The sequence below is a fragment of the Homalodisca vitripennis genome, chromosome 3, assembly GCF_021130785.1.
Source record: "Homalodisca vitripennis isolate AUS2020 chromosome 3, UT_GWSS_2.1, whole genome shotgun sequence".
In the NCBI taxonomy this organism is placed as follows: domain Eukaryota; kingdom Metazoa; phylum Arthropoda; class Insecta; order Hemiptera; family Cicadellidae; genus Homalodisca; species Homalodisca vitripennis.
The window spans coordinates 49,614,664-49,632,643 of record NC_060209.1 but is presented as its reverse complement, the minus strand read 5'-3'; the positions used below and the strand labels follow the sequence as shown (position 1 = coordinate 49,632,643).

Below are 17,980 nucleotides of genomic sequence, written 5' to 3'. Positions count from 1 at the left end.
TAAATCCATAGCCAAATTATTTATAAATATGTCCTGTAAACAGAATGAGAGAAAACAAATTTAGCCAGTCTTCCGAGTTATACGAGCTAACGCTCATTCGATAATATAGCTTACCGTCTGGTGATAATATGAGCTTCAAATTATACGACCATATCTTTATGACGGTATATCTGCAACCACAACTTTTTGGGTCGACTTAAAGGGGTTACACTAGGGGTATTTTAACACCCTCATCCTGCTTCTCTGAAAGGATCGGAAGGTCCTAGAAGCTGAGAGCTCCCTGACACCAAAACCTGCCAGAGAGCGAACGCTTCGAGAGATCAGGAACTACCACAGGCCGATCGCTGCCAAAATCCGAGTCCACCTCTCCCAGAGGCCAAGGCCTGCCAGGGTCGGTAGTAGAGGATCGATCCTGCTTGAGACCAAGGGATACTAGGGGCCAGCGGGCTGCCTAAGCTTGGGACTTCACGGAGGCTAGTACTCCTAGTGGTTGAGAATACTCAAGGGTTCCAAAAAATTAGCTGGTAGAAGTCGGAAGCTATTAGATGTAACAATCTTCCTCTTAGATTCCGTCAGTTCCCAAAGGCTCCTCTCTCTAAGAATTTTCAGTAGCCGCGAACACCCTTAGTCCAAATACTTATGAATGTTGGTAGCTGGAAGAGTTCAGGGGCTCTTGGACAATTATACGACCTGGAATTTCCCAAAAATGGGAGCTTAAAAAGGCTTGAAGATTTCAAAAGGTGGGAACTTTTTAGAAGTAACTAGTTTATTAGAAATTAGCTTTGAAAGAACAAGGTGATTTAGTAACGTAAGTCTCGATAGAGCAGGCTTATAAAATGCTACGATAATATACCTTAATCTCGTGCTGGTGAGCCAATTGGTCTTCTTATTACTTTCATGAATGGTTTTCCAATATTATTCCAAATTTGCATGTCCAGAAATTCTTGTAAAATACGCTGCGATGTAGAAATTTCTTCAACCATAATTTTTTAATGGTACCGAGTTAATTTTAGTAAGCAATCGTGTATTAGTTGTATTCTGATTAGTATTAAAAATTTAGGATCAATTTATTTGTTTATTTCAATATTTATTACGTATCTTCTTTGATTTCAAGGTTTTTACTGTTTCAATAACATACATGCGGACCTCCATATTGTGTTCACTTTGCCATAAAAGATTTAATTAAAGAAGTCAGACAGCACATGTTCGTAATGTATATTATATCTCGTAAAACGATGGTGTTAAAAATTAGAGGTTGAACATAAAAGTTTATCTCGTTATGATTAGTAACTACACAGTGCTTCATGTATGAGTAGTGTACAAACACTAGTTGCTGTAACTATATGTTTCCACACTAGTTAATATGTTGAGCACCATCACATGCAAGAGATAGATTATTTCCAACCCTCTTTACTTGAATTTGTAATACAGTGTGGACTTTATATCATATCCGCTCAACCAAAATTCAGAGAACTTAAATGGGCCACTGAACAAACATTGCAGTTATTTCTCACTGTTTGATGAAAAATACAGAAGAAACTGGAGGTATATTGCCTGTGTGTTCATTAGTTCAAGATGGATGTGAGCTGATGTGTGGTTAATATGTTGATAGGGAGAGGAAGACAATATCGAGATGAGGAGCAGGAGGGGAAGGGAATATATTTACAATGAACCCGCCCTAGCATGAACGTATCGATCAGTGCTACGTCAACAGTTTCAAGATCCGTCTAAGCAGGTTTTCATCATACACGTACCTTCGTGATTGCATTAGTCTATTTTTGTACTTCGCGTATTCAAATATTGTCTGTGTTGATTGCATACATACTATAAAACAGTAGTAATCGAACGTAATCCGATTAAAATTAAAATTATAGTCACTGAAACAAATTAAACCAGAATTGTACATGTATAATATTACGTTTTTAGCGGAACAATATAATACAAACAGTTTTTTTAAAATAGTAAAAACTTGGAAAACAAAATTGCTATTTGAACACACACAAAAATTCAGTTGTCTTACCGCTTAATATCAAAATACGCAAAATATTCATAGTCTCTTACTTGAAAAAAAAATCCTACTAATAATAATAACTAAAAATGAGCAATCGATTTGTACTCTTTTGCATCTTGGATTGCCTGTGGATTTACAATAATATAAATACGTTCATATTTCTCAATCGTTGGAAAATAAGCTGTTCAGCTTTATTACGCTGCAGCTGATATTTAAGCTAATAGATACAACTTTATTTTGGCTCCATTGTTGACATAACAGCTGATATTTGAAATGTGAATGATCTATTTAGTTCTGTTTTATTTATAGATATTTATCGTGGTTAAAGACGGTGTCTGAAGATAATATACAAAAGCAATGTTTAATGTGTTGTGTTAAACAATTGTAATTGTGTTTGCAAAATGGAATTTTTCTTAAATAAACTTGTTTAATTATTTATCCTTGTAATCGAGTATTTATTTAAAACCAATTGGTTAAATATAAAATTAGTTAATTAGTTATTATAGCATGATTTACAACTTAAGTAACGCTTCCATCCGCTTTCAAAAAGTAAAGCAATTATGAATTTGTAGTCCGAATTTTTACTAAAGTGTTATTTGGTGAGTTTCAAAAAATTTGGGGTTTTTAAACATTTAATGTTAATATTCTTAAGTAGTCATCATATGAAAATAGAAGTAGCTAACTCGCAGTTTTGGTCTTAAACTTTAAACAAATGCAAAACTTAACAAACAAACCATTCCATTTAACCTTTGTTATAAATATTAAATATAGACAAATGGACGTTTATCGAATCAGAGTAGACGTATGGATGTTTATATAATGATTACGATCCTTATGATCAAAGGAACATTCTCCTAAAGAGAGTGCATGAGTTTAGAAATAACCTCATTCATACATGTTATATAATTTATATGTATAATAAGCTTCGTTCTTTTCTATGTAAAATTATTTATAACATTGTATAACTTAGAAGTTTGCAGATCAAACTGAATGGGGTGTCAAAAATTTATATACCAATATTTCTTCACTAAAATGTTTCATTGCGACCTAATTTTTTTTTAATTAGATGGTTAGTCAATAATTAAACTATGTTTTGTCTATTTTAAACCATAAACCAAGTACGTTTTAATGCAATTCCAGGTATTCACTAATTTAACCGACCTCAAACTAGATTGCAATTAAACATAATTATAATTATTACTGTTGAACATGGCCTAAACCTCATTAACGTCAATGAAGTGGTCAACCACTATATGAGTTTGAGTTTTATGTTCCTTGTATATTAATTTGATTGCATGGCTTAATTTTTAATTGCAATAATTACCTTGTTTATGTTTCTGAACACAAATAATGATTCTCTATAATAGTTCTGTTTAAATATCATTCAAAGTTGACACGTTTCAACATATGTTTTGATCATGATGGCATAATTTCTATCTTTTTAAAGTATATAAAAGATTTGTATTGATCTAGGACGAATTATAATTCAAAACTCTTTATTGTTAAGAGTTACTTAAGATAATATGTTAATAAGTGTTGTATCAATTGTAAATATATATATTTTCATTGAAATAGTTATATTACACAGTTTTTAAAACATTTGCAATAGATTTTAAAATTATTTTTACTGTATAAATAGGTAATTATGTACTAAATCCTTCCGAGTTGTACACGTGAATTATGTGAAGTAAAATTATTGATTATTTGTAAAAACATGTATGTTCAAATTAATTATTAGCACTATATAGATTTAAATTTGGATTTTTCTTGAGCGCATACAACCTTCTATCTACTTATAAAAGAAAGTAGTTAAGACTGAATAATTTAGTCCGTGAAGATATGAGCTGACCCAACGTGTTTGTTTATTTACATAAACTCTCCTCTTTTTCATTTGGAAAAAGCCGAGAAAATGTCTTATTTAACTCCTAAAATGACTATTGCGCTGCGTCTTAACTGTGTACTTGCTACCTCAATGAAAGAAATTCTACAACCAACATTGGTCAAAATTTAATGGTTTATCGGAATCATTGGACCTTTCAGTTCAGGCGATTGAAGACATTTGTATCAAAGAGTTATTCTAAATGAAACCAAATTTTTTATCAAATGACGCCAGGAAGTTTTTTCTTTCTCCAATCGTTTCTTACTGAGATCGATATTTGTTGACTAGGAATGTATGGGGTAGGAACTCAGAAACTGCAGTATAGTTCCATTTTAAACTCCAAATAATAACCTATATACATTGCCTCCCCGTTGATGTTAAAGACTAAGGAAGCCCTTACCAATTAGGTCTTTACCAAGTGCAGTTTTTTAAAACCAGATATATATTCCAGGTTATTCGAAAGGTGGAGGTAAGCTTTTCGGTATGGTTTGTCGGTACGGATTCAGTGTTATTCCATTTTTATTCTCTGGCTAAGATGTTGAAGCATAGGAACATCCATAATACTTACATCAGTGTAAGACATAAATATGTCAAATCGTGATAGAGTTGATGTAAGGTTTATGGCACACAGTATGATTCCTCAGGGATAGTCATGACAGATCAGTGGAGTACATTTTTAACCAATAATCATACACTCTCCAATGGGCTTTATTAATGCATAGCCTGTAATTAACTCTCTTGCAGCATTATTCTACCGGGAAGAGGGTTTTTACAGAATTTTGATTACAATTGCATCATCATTTAACCTTGTTATTACCTGTGTTAATTTCGTAGATATCACATTTTTCTCGACAGCATTTCATTGAAAATGTATATACGTGCAATTAGATAACCTATGACTTTTCAGCAACCTGTTTCTCAACTATGTTAGTTTTATAGGCATTTTTTTATTTTCAAGACATCCCGTTCAAAATGTCCATATCAACGTACAGTTGAATAATCTCTTACCTATCAGCAACATGTCGTAATCGTCACTTGAAGTATATGAATATTTATAGAATCTGGAAGTAGAGTCTTTTAAATATGATCTTAAGTGATTTGCATCACTGTTGTTGATAGTGGCTATCAAAAACATTTATAAAGTTATTACTTAGTAGCGTTGTTAAGGTTTGGTTTTACATGTCTTCAATAGCATATGTACGTTCCATTAGATATTCTACAATGTGAACCACTTTACCGTTGCTAGCTAACTTGACAGACTTTGAATCTGGGTTAGAGATGCGGCAAGATCCTGTTTTGACCTATACATAATTTGTAGAGTAAAATAACGTTTAAACTTGCTCACTTAGTCAATTGGATGTTTATTCAGTCCTTTTAAGATCAGTATTTCGCTTCATACGTTGAAAGTTTGTTTAAAACAACTGATCAAATAGTGCCAACCAACAATTATATTACATGTTCTGCAATCCCACAACGATATAATTCATACCTACTTACATCGCAACCCTAAATGCAAAGCTATTGTCAAATAATTAGTCGGATTAGTCATGGCATTTACATTGGCGCAAGGAAAAAAAATCTGATAGAATTTATAATACATTAAACATTATTGCATCTTGACAATACATTACAAGTCATTTTAATTGTGCACGTCAAAGTTTAAAGTGACGGCAGAGACGTTGCTATAACCTATAGGTCTTAGTACAAGAAAAGGTTTTAAGCGTATAAAATCGTTGTAAACATTGAAATTAGGTCAGAGAATTGCGAAGTAAACTTGGAAAACTTGGAGATTAGATGACAGTGGAGTAATTCTCCTTGCTATAAATAGATAAAATCCTTAAGTTTAACTTTTCTCTATTGACACCGATTTTTAAATCAGCCCTTACTGGACCAACTTGTTTCCGCACATGATGTTGGTACTGTACGCCTAGTTTTAACGTTAGGCCAATCACGTGGGAATCTGAGTCTTTAAAAATGTTCCTCTCCGTAGGTACTATTTTTGACCAAAGCTATATATAAAACAGAGATTTATGACTAATCTCAATTTCTACAAAACATAATTCTTGAATTAAGTAAAAAATTTGTTAGGTCTCCATAAAGGCATTTAACATCAAGCATAAAACGAACTTGTTTTAATGAATTAATTAAATTTCATTTAAAATAACTACAATAATTAATCAAGTTTGTACAGTTCATTAATAAACAATAAGCATATAAAAGAAAAACGTGGACTTTATCGGATAGACAGCCTAACATTATAACTAGTACTAGTTAGGAGAATAGTAACTACAGAGTAATAAACTGCGAACACAATTACTTTATTAATATATTTAATGTAACTAAAGGGCTGCACGTAGGATGAATGGATACAGTCACGCAGAGACATAAGTGCAATGTAACAGGTTGTCAACTTTGTCTCGATTGGGTGATGCTGCACGTCTTAGTGCTCCTGCGATCGATGGTGCTTTTGTTAGTAACATGTTTACAACTTCCATTAAATGCAAGCACTAAGTTATATATTATATTATTATTATACACTATAGTGTGTCAATATATATTAAGGTGATTTTTGGGCTTTGCAATGCCTTTGCTTTCGTAGCGTATAAATATAAAAACTTTCAATCATATTCAGAAAAGAATAAAAAAACTACATTGAAATTTTACATAATGTGCTATTTTAGTGAGTTACGGACTAGCAGTTTTCGTCCGAAAGTATACATTTATTAACAAGGATCATTCAGCCCATTGCAGTACCTTAATTGTATTCAAATGCATACGTTTATAATAATTTCCCGGTTTGAGAAAGGCATTATCTCAGCATCTTAGGCTGGTATGAAGTGATTTGAGAAGGTTTTGGGCATACACAGTAAATAAGAAACAGTTGAACTCTTCCTATAAAGTTCTCACTCAATATCCTTTTATCTTAGTCAAGCATTAATTATAGTGATGTTTCAGAGATGACAAGATATTCCAATTACTGTGGAGAAGTGAGTAAGAAACACACGCAATATGTTGGCTATCCTATGCCTTAGTTTACTAGTCTAAATATTGTAAATTTCGATCAAAGAACACCAAGGCTTTTGAGTAGCGAAATATATTATACAAAATTAGCTACCGTCTCGCTGTTGTGCAAACCACAAAATAAGCATTTTACGACATATATTCTATAACATGGTACGTGTCCCATGACAGACTTCGCTGAGGCTGCATACAAATAGGTCAGTTCATTCTCGAAACATCGTACGAACAGGAAAACCGATAGAAATGTAATTGTTCCAGCCACTCTAGTGATAGTCTTTATTAACCCTCAACCAAATATATCTATAATATATACCTGTCTCTCCATACGATTGATCGAAAACTAACTTGTCTATAGAGGTTTAAAATTTTGCATGAAACTAGTCCTATATAGATAACACTGAGTTCAATGACGGTAAGTGTCACACCTTGGAATTTGGCTGTGTCATCATATATATTAACGTTCGTCTAATGGATAACAATGATCGAAATGAGAAAATAGCAGAACAAATAAATTTGTAAACATTGTCAGTAATACAATTATATTAGATTTTTTAATGCAACATATAATCATTTATACAGTAGAAATAAAGACTAATAGAGTGGAAAGTCAATGCTGAAAATGTGTAAAAATTTTTACTCTTTCGTTGTAGTACCCTACCTCTAGAATCTGTTATGCAACCTAAGACAAAGATTAAATGTACCACGTGGTAAGAAATCTTGAAAAAGGTTTTCTCTGTAGGCTTTAAACATGGCATGAAACATCAGTTATACGTCGAAAAGAATGAGTTCTACGGTGATGCATGTTAAACCATGGAATTTGGCTCAGCGTCACACCCATTAGCCTAACACTCAGAATTCCTAATTCTTAATTTCCTAATGCTGAAGAATTCCTCTTTTGCCTGCCGGAATATAAACATGTTTTGCTGTATGTCATGTATGTATGTCTGTCTGTCTAGAGAATCAAAACAGCTAGAGATTTTAAGTTTCAAAAGCACCCTCAGCGTAGCCTGTTATACGAGACGCGGTGTGGCGTATTCCTATCTTGTTAAAACAATTAAAGTAATATATATTCCTGTACTAATAATTCTTAATATGTGTTATCAAATAATGAATTTTTTCTTCTTTTGGAATGTGTTGGATATGTTATAGGTTACCTGTATAATGGGATGGGTCCACTTAATATATGTTATAAAGTTATCCTACGATCTATCTATTCCTGTAAATATTTTCAGTTAGGACAGTTGCGACTGTTCAATTGCAATTATGTTCAGTTCTCATATCGTAATTGCACTGTTGATCTATTGTTATCTTACTTCATACTTTATTATCTGTTACTTGTTACTGTCTATAGGTTATATTGTTACCCTACTCATGTTATTATTAGTATCTTTGTTATTTATGAAAACATTGTTAAATAATTTTATATTATTATATTTTGTTCAAGCTTGCTATCTCTACCATAATATAATCAATTGTAAAAATGGGTTACCGTTGGAAATAAAATAAAATAAAATTGTTACTTTATAGTATTCTGAAGTATTTTAAAAACCTACTGTGATCTGGTAATTTTAATTTTATTTTATTTTGTATAGTTACTTTAGAGTAATAGCCTCTCTGAACTGTGTGACAGGAACTAGAAGACTTTCGTCGCGACAACTGTCACGTCAGCATTAGAACGGTGTGGAAATACAATACAACTTTAATGACACTTCGATTCACATTTAACTATAATGTTAGCTGTACACCTTACTCAAGTTCTACTTAAATTACAGGTAGGTTGATATTTATTTAGATTAGACCTTTATCTATTTCCTATCATGACATTTTAGTGAAAAAACTAAATAACATAGTAATTTAAAGTTGCATTATGTTTATATATTACACGTGCACTATACCGATAATATATAGTTAAGTATTTAGAATTTAGTACCAAAGCTACATTGAAGAAGAGTTTTTAGCCAGTGATGCGTGGTTATTGTTGCTGAGAGAATCGGTGTGAGAATGGGTTGGGGCTGTGAGGGTGTCGAGGGGGAGGGTGGGAGGGGGAGAAGGGAAAGGGAAACAAGACTGTGATGAGGAGTTACGTAGGGTCTTTGGGGAGGTCTTTTATACAAAGAACTTATCCAAGCATACGGCTATCGAACAATCTAACTTTAACACTCCCGCTTCTCAATGTTTTCCAACGTAAAAAACCCCAACTCTATTAAACATTTAGATTGGATTTAGAGTCTTAATTTCAAATAACTCAGTAATATAAAATAAGATTAATTAATTTAGCTGATATTTTCCATTTGTTTACATTTAATGCTTTAAAACTATAGAGTAAGCTTATTAGTAAGAACACTTCTTATTTCAACATTTTTGCAATTGATTTTAAGCACGGAGTAAGAAAATATCAAGATAAGAATATTTAATTTAAAAAATTTAAAAATGCAGTGCTTGGTTAGTACCAGAATGCAAATTTTAAAGACATCATTACTAGATAACCTTAACTATTAATGTAAAGGCTGCTGTGAGTTGCGATTACTACAAAACCCGTCTTAGTTATATTTTCACAGAAATAGGCTTCTCAGGCTAGTGTATATATATATATTATAGAAGAAACAAGGCATACTAAAGAAATACTATAACTGGAAAATATCACAGAATAAGTTAATATACATATTTTCTTGATAGTGGTAAAAAGTTGCCATACACTTGCAGAGCCTAAAATTCATACAGAGCAGTGGGTAACTGCTATTGTACTATTATTATATTCAATTAAAGACAAATTTCACACATGAAACACAACTAAATGTATTTGCAGAATTTATGAGTAAAGAAAGACACTGAAATGTACTACTGAAAGGAAGTCCGTGTTATATAGTAAGTTTATATGAAGATAAATGTATATGAATACAAGTACGTGCGTATGGAAATACAGGTTATTTATGTGTATGTAAATATATATTATTAACATTTTCTTAATTAAATGTGTTTGTTGTTACGTAATGGAGAGATACATTAACTGTGAATGAATGTTTCAATATTTTTAAATAATATAATATATACGAAAATTAAGTATTTAAATGTATATTATTGTTGAAGTAAAAGAATATACGTGATATTTCTCTTGAGAACAAGGAATCAGAGTCACATGCTTTCAAGGGAATTGAGGACCTCTGTCTAAGGACTTCCACCACTCCAGACCAGCAACAGTCCAGCATTGTTGAAAGTGCTATAAAGATTAAATATTGCAAGGTTGTGCAAGTTTTGCTCATTTTTATTGCTATCCAATACAGTAGAAATTGAAGTTCCACCGGTTTGTTAAAATGTAGTCCTGTAGAACTAGAAGTTGAAATTAAAGTGAAAGTACAAGTTGAGGTGCTATGTGAATACGCCGTATAATATAAATAAATAGTTCATTCACTACAAATCCCATTTATATTTTTAAAATAATTATGAAAGAAAGTTGTGTAATAATCTGCCTATATCACTAAAGTACGTAATCTTTTTAACTGTACTAATATTGATTGCCTTTTAACTGTAACTATGGCATTTAAAAATAACACTACTTCAATAACTTAGGATACTTAAAGGATTTACTGTCTTTCATAAAGACCCCATTTGACAGTCAAAGATTACCGAAAATATAGCGGGTTGACTTTGGCCCTTCTTTTGTGGGAAATATGAAGAAAGCCGCAGGCAAACAGCTAGTCTATGATAAAATCAACGTTGGAAATACATTATCAGAACGTTAGCAATATTCTTAAGACATTCTTTTTCGATTCAAAATCTTGAAAAATCATAAATAATTATTACTTAATGTTATAATATTCTATAAAGACACTTGTGATGTGAACTAAATTTATTTCCACATATGTTAAAAGTATCTGGTTTGTGGTAAATTTATTTAACCTCGGTTGGCATAGCAATAATAATTTAGTAGTTACGCTATATTATCATAAAGATTTATTAAAATAACACATTACTTGTTAGAAACTAAATATATATTTCCCACATATTTTTTAGTCCAGTTTATTCATTGCCTTTGTGCACAATTCTAGAAAGTGAAATTAGTGACAGTATCTTTACTTACAACAAACAATCTAATACAAACAATGCTCAATATGTGTGATATACAACACCAAACTCTGCGGCAGAAATGAAAACCGCCAATTCCCAGTTATTGGATTCGTGTCTAGACTTCTGATTCCGACTGCAGCTGAATCCTTGGTTTGCGGATACTCGTGCGCGTTCACACTGTAGCTACATGTGTCATTGTGTATGTTTTTCTGGTTCCAAATGTAATTTATTCGATAATACCTTTGGTCAAAATAAGATAGATTATAAATAAATTAGACATAAGAGCTCCAATTTCTGTTGAAAAAGGCAATACAAAATAATAATCGGAAAAATTACGTAAATGTCTGACAGCAAGTGGAATAAGATTGTGAATTTAACAATATCCACAAAAAGCGGAAATGAAGATAATCGCACACGTGGTTAGTGTTAACATTGTAAATGTTTGCAATCTTATAGGTCTTTGGCATATGGTATTTATAATTAAGATGGGCTTTTTGACCTTCTACCAAGTAATGATCGGTATATGTAGTAAGTAGGCTACATTCTGTCCATTGATCTTTCTTGAAATTATTATCGGATGTAGCTACTTATTAAATTGAAGGACCGTGCGGTTACACGAACCATAACTAAGAGTATCGGAATATATATTCGGAATTTCACATCAAATAAATCATATGGATCAGGTGGATTAATGAATTTACTACCCAGAAAAGTCCAAAAGAACTTCTCCTCGAGAAGAACGACTCTTGTAGAACTGCTCTTTAATAAAGAGGAAGACGGGGAGGTGCCAATCTTTCTATTCTATGATAAATTTTTTGTGTCCTCCTAGACAGAATTATAATCTTGATATCCCACATTTAAATCGTCTTTACGAATGTCACAAGAGTAGATGGCCATAAAAAAATCCTCACTTTTCAGATGGTTGTTTGTTCCTGATTGTTTGAGAAGTTCGTATTTGTTTAAGACACGATTTAAATTAATTTCATAGACAATATTGAGACGAAAGGTGATGTGTCATTAAATTTTTCATTCTATCCGAACTATGCCGCTTTGGCATCATTACAGTTTGGTTATTGTACTGATCTATTCAATTAGATGTAGACGATATGATAATACCCTTGGTTTAAAAGCTACAAGACGAGTTGCAAGCTGATGATGTATCCAGAAACATAGAAGTTAATCCTGTAAGAGTTGTGGAAGTATCGCGTTCGTTAGATGACAACTACTATAATCTGTTGCAGCAGGTTTGTTAGTACTTCGGAGGTGCATCTTAATGAGGTTCTCGCTATTCTGTAAGAAAGCTTTTACTTCGACTCTACCTTCAGTCTGCTGTCTTATTACTCTTTTCGTTAATACGGCTGCTTTTATGCCGAGACATTCAATTCTGTTCAGCTAGCCAACTTTTGTCCTATACGCGTCGTGGCTCAGCACCTTTAAAAAGTAACAGTAATTGCTTTCTATGAATTTGGTTTTGTAAAACGATATTTATTTAGGCATTTTCATAATCCAGACATTTACAGAAGGTTATATAAGAACAGTTACATGGAGTCGTAATCAAATGTTCTAAAGTTTATTTTATGACCTGTAACATCATGCAGTTGATGAAAAGTAGTAAAATGTACATTTCCTAGTGAATATTGTTTTGCTAAACCACGAAATATAGTATTTGAGACTAAAAACCAGAGTTTAAGAATATACGTTAGTAACTCTTTGGTTTTTCTTATATTCTTATTTTAAGATGTTAAAGTGAGGTCTTCAAATTCAAGTAACTCTGAATCAGGTGTTCTCAACAATTCATTGCAAAGCAGCTTCACTTAATCCGATAAAAGCTCAGTTAAGGTTATACGGTTTCTTATTACTTTATGAAAAGTTTCTTCCATTTCTTAAATAAATAATTGTTCTCAGAATGTGCCAGAAACTGCAACTCTGGCGATAGAAGGTAACCATGAACTTTGTTTTGTGACTGTTAAATCATACAAGTGTGATTTGATGCAACATTCTAAGGTTCATCTCGAACTGTTTAAATTGTGGAAATGCAGTCTGTCCATGTTTTGAATTTAGACTAATTTAAGCAAATACTATAGTCGCCAAGATGAGTCTCATTCATAATTTCCTCTTTCGTTATCATTGTAACAGATATTGTTTATTTTCCTGTTTGTTTTCGTTTATGATGTGGGTAATGTTTAAAATGTTTTGTGACACTTAACAAACCTACAATTATTTTGTAATAAGCAGGTATTTTTAATAAGATTATTTCTTCATTTGTACCTGTAGTATTACTCTATTACAATGAGTTGTACTACATTAAAAAAAAAAACCGATAAAACCCATTTGCAGTTTTTGAATTACCTCACGTGGAATAGAGCTTGTGACCTCTAAGTTAAAGATCCACAGCATAACTCTACACTACGGTCAATGTATTTGGTAATGTTTATTTGATACACGAGTTTTTTGTTGCTTTAAACCAATGACTAGACAACACGCTCAAATGGCTTAATAACGCAACATGACACCCAAATTGTTGCCTGAAAATATATGAAAAGCTATAATACTCGATATTTCAGCATGAAACATGAAACGGTCTATTTATACAGGTACAAATCGTTGTGTGGGCTTATGGACATTCTCAACTTGTGGAGTGGGTTTTCACGTCATAGTCGTGATGCCACCCACCCGCCGCCAGCACTCACACAATCGTGTCTGTTCTTTACTACAAAACGAGATTACAAAATACACCATAGTAGAACAGATTCATAGAATACTGATCAGTTACAATTTACCTGTTTCCGTATCAGCAATACTTGTTTCTCAGTCAACCTTATAAATAAAAATGAATAAAAAATATGTTGCTAAACGCTAATCACGAGAACGGCTGGACCAAATAATTTTTTAAGATATTTATTGTAATCCACGGATGGTCTGATATGAAAATAAAAGTTACCTGGAATTTTTTTTTTTAATTCTAAAAAATGGTATTTATGTTTCATGATGCTTCAATCTTAATCTCGAAAAATCCGGTGATACATCTGTTGACATATACATTTTATAAAACATTGGTTATACAGTGCTTGAATTGAATACAGATACGAAATAGAAAGGTAATAGGGTATATATATATATATATATATATATATATATATATATATATATATACTGTATAAATGTATTAACAATTAATATATATATATATATATATATATATATATATATATATATATATATATGTATATAATATAGTGTATATATGAATTTAAAATATCTAATGTAATGTATATATTGCTTAAACACTATTATAAAATCAACCTCATTGAACAAAGATATTAATTATCTTTATTAACTGAATAAAGATTTAGCCCTAGATGGTATTTGCCTTCTCCGCCCTTTATATGTTTTATATATTTTATTTATCGGGAAAGAAGGCAAACTCAACCATAGCACTGTAAATTTAGCTTAGACCAAAAGTAGATTACAGTAACCGGAAGTTGACTCTTTTTTACTATATTTCAGAGACCAACATAGCTATATAGTTTTTTAGTTGTGTCAATAAGGCAAACCAAACTGTGGCACCGTAGATGATTTATACGCTCGGAGGTAGACACCTTTTAACGGAAGTAAGCTTCAAAGACCTACGTATGTACAGATTTTTTATTCACCAGGACAACTAGCCAAACGCTACTATGTTATTGGAATTATCTTAGAACCTAATTACATGGTAAGGGCTACAAGTAAACTCTTGTTGACCGAAGTAGGCGTCTGAAACTTATGTTTTTGTAGTATTGATTGGAGTAAAAAGCGGACAGTTGTGGCGTTGGACATATAATTAATTGAAACCACAAATGCTCCTTTACGTGCAAAAAATTATAGTACTCAAGTTAAACTTTTATACTCTTTATTATGTAGACAAATAATACATACGTGATGTATGCATAATTTAAAATGTCATGACTATAATATTATATAATAAATGATTTTACTAAGTAGTATAAGGACATCAATTTTGAAAATTGCTTATTATAATGCGGGTAACAGTTAGTTTGTTTTGTTAAAGTTTCCTGGGGTTCTGACTAATAAGGATTTAGGATTGCTATCAGGATGATGGCTAACAGGACAGAAGAAAACAAACAACCAGTTCCAAATGGTTTGTGACCAACTAAATGAATGTCAACTTTTTTGTGAGATATCTTCTTTATCTCAAATTCACATCCTAGCTTCTCAGTATCCAAAGTATGATATACGGCAACGAAGTTATCTCAAAATTTAGAACACAGTGCAGTTGCGTAAGCTACAGCAATGTTATCAGTAATGACAGCCGATACTATAGGAGATTCTAAGTGACACTTAGAAGCCATATATGTGATGACTTCCGGGCTTTATATGAAACTAATCTGAAGGCCTTTGATGACGCCTTAGGATGACTTACAAGTCCTTAGGTTATTAAAGATTACTGTTGACACGGCGATTGAATGATCGGTTAAAATATAGCCTGTACTATATTTTTGATGCTCCATCATCAGGAACTCTTCTAATAATTTTGGAATGTGACAATTGTGTATAGACTTTTCATAAGTTACTCTCAGTAGAACAACATATCAACATATATATACAGGGTGTTTGAAAAGTATGGGTACGGCTTAATATTTTAAAAACCATAGGAGATAACATCTATAAACTTTGCACAGTGTTGTATGGCTATGTAAACTATTTTTCCCTTGCTATTACCATGACATGCCAACCATGGGGGGACGGCCCACAGAGGAAAACATGGAAATCTTAAATTGAAGCATGGGTCGAGTGATACCTCATTTGAAAGAGCTCACTTAGTAGAGTTGAATGCCGCAAACCGCATCTCAAAAGGTTTATCCAATCAGAAATGGCGGGTTGTTTTAGGTACACATTGTGAAGTACATTATGCGCTGCCATTTCTGACTGGATCGTCGTATTCTGATGCGGTAGGCGGCGTTTCACTCTACTAACCAATGTGTTTTCACTGACTTTTTTTAATTAGCAAATTATGTCATAAATTTATAACACAATAAATACGGTACCGATGTTTCTTAGTTTTATTTATTGTGTTATAAATTAATATGTTCTGCTCGCTGGGACCCGTTGGTGATGTTCCACACACCTGTGCCGTGACCTAGGTCTAGAGGGAGTCGGAACATGCTATGTGCTGTTGTTCCTCCAGCCATGTTCCTTGCAGCAATCCCTGAGCTAGCCACGGCGAGTGCAACCTGTCGACAACCACGGACATACGCAAGGATGACACGAATCAGAGAGGTCTTCCCATAACCCCCGGGACCGTCCAGAAATATGATTCTAGAAGTGCGTCGGTCACGGGGGTTGAGAAGCAGAGAGCGAACGTACTCAAACACACGGCGCTGGTCTGGGGAGAGTTTGGGCACCCAGTCCTCAACGATGGTTCGCTGGAGGTTCTCGCCGTAGTTGAGTAGCTCTCTACCTAACTCAGTCGTGTCATCCTCGACGTAGGGGAGTCCATGATCTTTCAAGCACGATCCCTGCTGGCGGAGGCTCCGATCGATGTCTATCAAGGTAAGTTTCACCGCCAGTTCAGGGTCGAGAGGGTTCCTTTCTAAGTGATCCTCGCTAAGGTGGTTCTTGAAAGACTCCCACAGAAGAGCAGCGGGAGCTCCCATGTTGCAGAGGATCACGAAGAAGGAACGGAGCCTAGGTCCAGTCATAAACGTAGATGCCTCGCGCAGCGCGTGATTGTATTCTTCTTCGTCTTCCACCAGGCCGAGATTGCGGGCTACGTCCTGAAACGTCCGGCAACCAGGACCGCCACGAGCCAGAAGATCAACGTAACCATGGCAAGGTGTAGACATAAGTAGAATACGAAGGTAGTATTGTTCTCCTCGGTTGGGAGAGACCCACATCAACCTACATACCTTCTCACCACGCTGGCGAGTCGTTACAAAGTGATGCCCATCGGGGTGTTCGTACAATTCCGCAGTACGTGGGCGCTTAGTGTGCACCATGAACTTCTCGTAAAATGTCTGGTACGTGACATTGTCAAAAGTTTCATGGTGCGGGCGATTGAAGTAGACCATAAGCTTGGAGCTTGCTTGAGTGACTGCATCAGAGAGCTGTCTCGGCCGAAAGACAACACTTTGTTTGCCCTCTAAATGCACGGGAAGACACTCAACGGTGGGCTCGAGCTTTGACACAGGAAAGTCGAGAAGACGCCAGCATGCGTCGCTGGCACCCACCATTCTCTTCGTCACGTAATGCTCGACCTCATCCTCTTGTTTCCCCAGGGGAGTGACGGTTACGTTCTGGAGAGAACCGCCTTTCATGAGGTACTTAAAGAGGTACTTGATTACGCGACGAGTAGAAGCAAGCTCCAAGTTTATGTGCGCCTCGTATTTGAGCAGTAATGCGGAATTGTACGGAACGACCCAGCCATCATGCACTTTGATCTGTCTCCTCCGTGATGTGATAAAGCCTTCGTTTGTGTAGTCTCGTTTGTATTGGACGAACCCCCTCTCGTCCACGTGGGTGGTTTGGCAGGCAGGCTTGGGGTAGAACTTGTTGCAGTGCCCCTTTGCAGAGTCCCAGCACAGGAAGTCGGTGCGGTGGTCAGTACCACATGGACCATGAATCATGTGTTTTCAGCACCAACTTCCTGAGTCTTCCAGCGGCTTCCTCCTCCGAAGGGATGTCTGCGCGTATTACGGAGTCAATGTCACGTGCCTGTACCGGTCCATCGCCGTCAATTTTAAACACAATGTGGGCATGAGGAAGGCCCCTCATTTGCATTTCAATGACATAGACGATGTAAACCGGACGGCTAAACATTGCTCCGCTGCGCAGATCTCGGAGGAGTTCGCCAAGTTTAATCTGGAAGATTTCTGCAGGCTGTTGAGGGGTCACTGCGCCCGCTGTTGTGAGGGCAGGCCTTCTTGTTTTCCTCCCAAGTAGCACTGAAGGTGAACGTCAGGAAAAACGTAGGTGAACCCAGACGAGACACAAGGCCCATTGCGTTC

At 34.4% G+C, this 17,980-nt stretch overlaps 1 protein-coding gene across 1 annotated transcript; it reads right to left on the bottom strand.

The window, feature by feature from the left end:
- Positions 1-262: 262 nt before the first annotated feature.
- Positions 263-17,599, bottom strand: LOC124358192. Its single transcript, XM_046810483.1, has 2 exons — positions 16,102-17,599; positions 263-432 (listed from the first exon to the last, which is right to left on the bottom strand). The coding sequence occupies exons 1-2, from the start codon at positions 17,597-17,599 to the stop codon at positions 263-265; spliced, it is 1,668 nt and encodes a 555-aa protein (XP_046666439.1).
- Positions 17,600-17,980: the final 381 nt, after the last annotated feature.